The 3,616-nt window shown below is 22.8% G+C and overlaps 1 protein-coding gene across 1 annotated transcript in view; it reads left to right on the top strand.

The window, feature by feature from the left end:
• LOC118444016 (L-lactate dehydrogenase) overlaps positions 1–2,940 on the top strand; it is an 8,211-nt gene extending 5,271 nt beyond the window's left edge. The window contains exons 4-7 of the mRNA XM_035871799.2: positions 758–1,096; positions 1,788–1,905; positions 2,523–2,655; positions 2,743–2,940. Coding sequence (XP_035727692.1) covers positions 758–1,096; positions 1,788–1,905; positions 2,523–2,655; positions 2,743–2,940 — 788 coding nt within the window. The remainder of the gene's footprint in view (positions 1–757; positions 1,097–1,787; positions 1,906–2,522; positions 2,656–2,742) is intronic.
• Positions 2,941–3,616: the final 676 nt, after the last annotated feature.

Consider the following 3,616-nt stretch of genomic DNA (forward strand, 5'->3'; position numbering starts at 1 on the left):
ATATAAATAAATAAATATATATATATATAATAAATAAATAACATATAATATACAAATAATATATAATTATATATATAATAAATAAGTACATAATACACATATGTATGTGTGTGTGTGTTGAGTTGAACAATAAAAAATTTTATATATATTTAATATATAATTATATTATATATAATGTTATATGTAATATTATATAATTATATATATAATTATATATATATATAAATGATATTTTATATTTAAATAAACAACATTGTAGCATCAGTATTTTGCATTAAATATTTTAACATTATTGCTCAACCTAATAGAACATCTAAGAATATACTATTGAATATAATTATTACTTAAAATTATAATATATCTAATATAAAATGAAATGAAATAATATATCCAATAGTAAACATAATTCAATAATATAATCTATAATAAACGCAATTTAATAATAATAAACAACAATCAAATAATACACCTTATAATAAATGTACAATTGAAAATATAGGAGATACGTAATAATGGATACAAACTATTGATATATCCAACAGAATAATATAATAATTTTTTGTACCTATATACATACCTATATATATATATATATATATATATCTTCACATATCTTCATTTTTTTTTATTTAAATATCTATTAGATATTTAAAGACAGAATTTTATAAATATTTTTATTAATTAATTAATTAATTAATTAATAATTATATATATATATATACATACAATTATTTAAGAAGAAATAAATATTTTTCAGACGTAAGCATGCTGCAAAAATCAACCGTGGTGGTCATAACAACTCCAGAAAAACGTTTCAACGAAGAACCAAACGTTAAAGATAATTTAGAGATTTTCAGAAAGATTATACCACCAATAGCTAAGTTTGTTTGCAATGCAGTTTTATTGATAGTTACCGAGCCAGTTGACGTAATGTCTTACATTGCCTATAAATTCTCCAAATTTCCTCCAAATCGTGTACTTGGCGTTGGCACACTTCTAGACAGTGCAAGATTTAAAGATTTAATAAGCCAAAAAATTGGAATAGCACGATCGTCTATTAATTGCATGAGTATTGGTGCGCAAGGATCTATGTCTGGTAAATACTGTTATTTCAAATTTATTTTCTATTCTATTAATGCGATACAAAATCTTTTTTTTATTTCTGTTAAATAAATTTATTAACTTTTTTCATTATGAGCTGATATTTAATGTTACATTTAATTTTGAGAAAATAATATATATATATATATATATAATTATATATATATATATATATATATATATATATAATTATATTTAAACGTTTAATTATATTAATATAGCAAACGTTTAATTAAGAAAATTATAAATTGGAAATAATTGCAAAATATTTCTTCATATTTAAAATAAGACATCGAAATTATAAAAAAAAAAAAAAACAAATCAAAAATCAAAATTAACGAAGAATAAACTGAAACAGTAATTGAAAGAATATATATAACGTAATACTTATATTCGTGTTTTATGATTATTTATATTTTATAAACGAAAGTTTATTTTTCTTCATTTTTTTTTTTTTTTTTTTTTTTAATAAAAGATTACATTTTTAATAACCACGAATGATTTTTTTATTTAAGATAAAATATGAAAATAATAAAAAGATCAAATTAAAAGAGTCAAATAAAAAGAGTCAAGCAAAATAAATTAATAAAATAAATATAATATGCAAAAAGTTAATACATTTATCAATATTATTATTATATTATTATTATATATTCTACGTATAATATATCAAAATTTTCTTAAAGTTCCAATATGGTCGAGTATCGATGTGGCAGGTCTTAAATTAAGAGATATAAATCCTCGAATGGGTGAGCCAGATGATCCAGAAAAATGGTATGAAGTAACAGAAGCAATTCATCAAAGGTATTATATCTACTTAATCATAGAATCCATGAACTCATACCAACTATACAAGTACTATATCGACTGACTCATATTAATTAGATACTCGTACTAACTATAAAAATATTATATTGACTCGCATATTAATTACAAAATTATTATATTACATGATAATATATTAACTTTGCATATAATACTTACTCATTTTAATTATAAAAATACTACACCAACATACTCATATTAATTAGATATTCATACTAACTAGAAAAATACTATATTACATCGACTTACTCATATTAATCATATTATTCATACCAATTATTATATAAAAGTACTATAATAAAACTTCATCTATTCATCTATTCATCTATTCATATCAATTATTATATAAAAGTACTATAATAAGACTTATTCGTATTAAGTAAATATTCATACTAATTAAGAAATTACAAAATCTACTTATTCGTACTATTTATACACTTATATCAACTGCATCAAGTAACATTCACGTTTATCTATCAGTTTCATTACAAAAAAAAAAAAAAAAAAAAAAAAAAAAAAAAAAAAACAAACAAACAAAAAATAAAAATAAAAACAAAAAGAAACAAGAAAAAGTCAAAATAAAATTATTCTTTCAGTGATAAAGTATTGAACGAAAAGAAAGGTGAAAAGGGTCCAAATTGTTGGGCTGTCGGTATCTGTACAGCTGAGATAGTCGATGCTGTTATCAGAAATACAAAAATCGTCTTACCAGTTTCCACTCATATACGTGTAAGTTAATAATATAAAAAATAATTATATTTAATTTTTATCCATCAAACATTATATTCTTTTCTTCATTTATTAATATTTAATTAGAATTGCAGTCATGGTAAGGAAAAAGATGTTTATATGTCAGTACCATGTGTTATTGGCCGAGAAGGTGTTCATTGTACAGTACGACAAAAATTAACCGATCAAGAAAAATTAGAAGTACAAGCTTGTGCCGATAGCATTAGAAATACATTACGTGAATGTGGTATTTTACAAGAAATCTATGAAGAACTTGAGAAATAGTATATGAAAAAAGAACGAGTAAAAGTTTCATCAGAACATGAATCATTCACGGAAACATTTTCAACACGTGTACGATACGGTCAATGATACGAATGTTAGAAAGAAGGAAGAAGAAGAAAGAAGGAAGAAGAAAAAAAGAGAGAGAGAGAGAGAGAGAGAGAGAGAAAAAAGAAAAATATATAATGCGTTAGAACGTTGGTAACCGGTTCCCTACGTGTTCGTGTATTTGATTGGATAGAATAAATGATAGTAGTCAGAATCGACTTCCTTGAAAACTGAACTACTGTACCAGTAAAATTATACTAAGGAAGTCTCACACTTACAAACCCAGAGTTTCTGCTTTATATTTACGAGATATAAAGAATTTAGATCAGAATTGTTGTTAGTCCGGTGAAGCGAAGCGAGAAATACGAAAGAATGCCGTAAAGTAAGACCTTGTTGATTTTAAGAATTAACGTTTCGAGACAGAGTTGCAGTAAAAAAAAAAACAAAAAAAAAGACAAAAAAAATCAAGTCATTCGAGATAGAATAAAATTCATTATTTCACATTAGTGAGTTGAAAAATTTCAACAATTATCAAATATCAAAAAAAATAATTTCATTGTCTATCTACAAACAGAGAAAGAGAGAGAGAGAGAGAGAGAGAGAGAGAGAGAGAAATTTTATATTATTTTAT

Source organism: Vespa mandarinia, chromosome 21, assembly GCF_050613455.1.
Source record: "Vespa mandarinia isolate Hongniang chromosome 21, ASM5061345v1, whole genome shotgun sequence".
In the NCBI taxonomy this organism is placed as follows: Eukaryota; Metazoa; Arthropoda; class Insecta; order Hymenoptera; family Vespidae; genus Vespa; species Vespa mandarinia.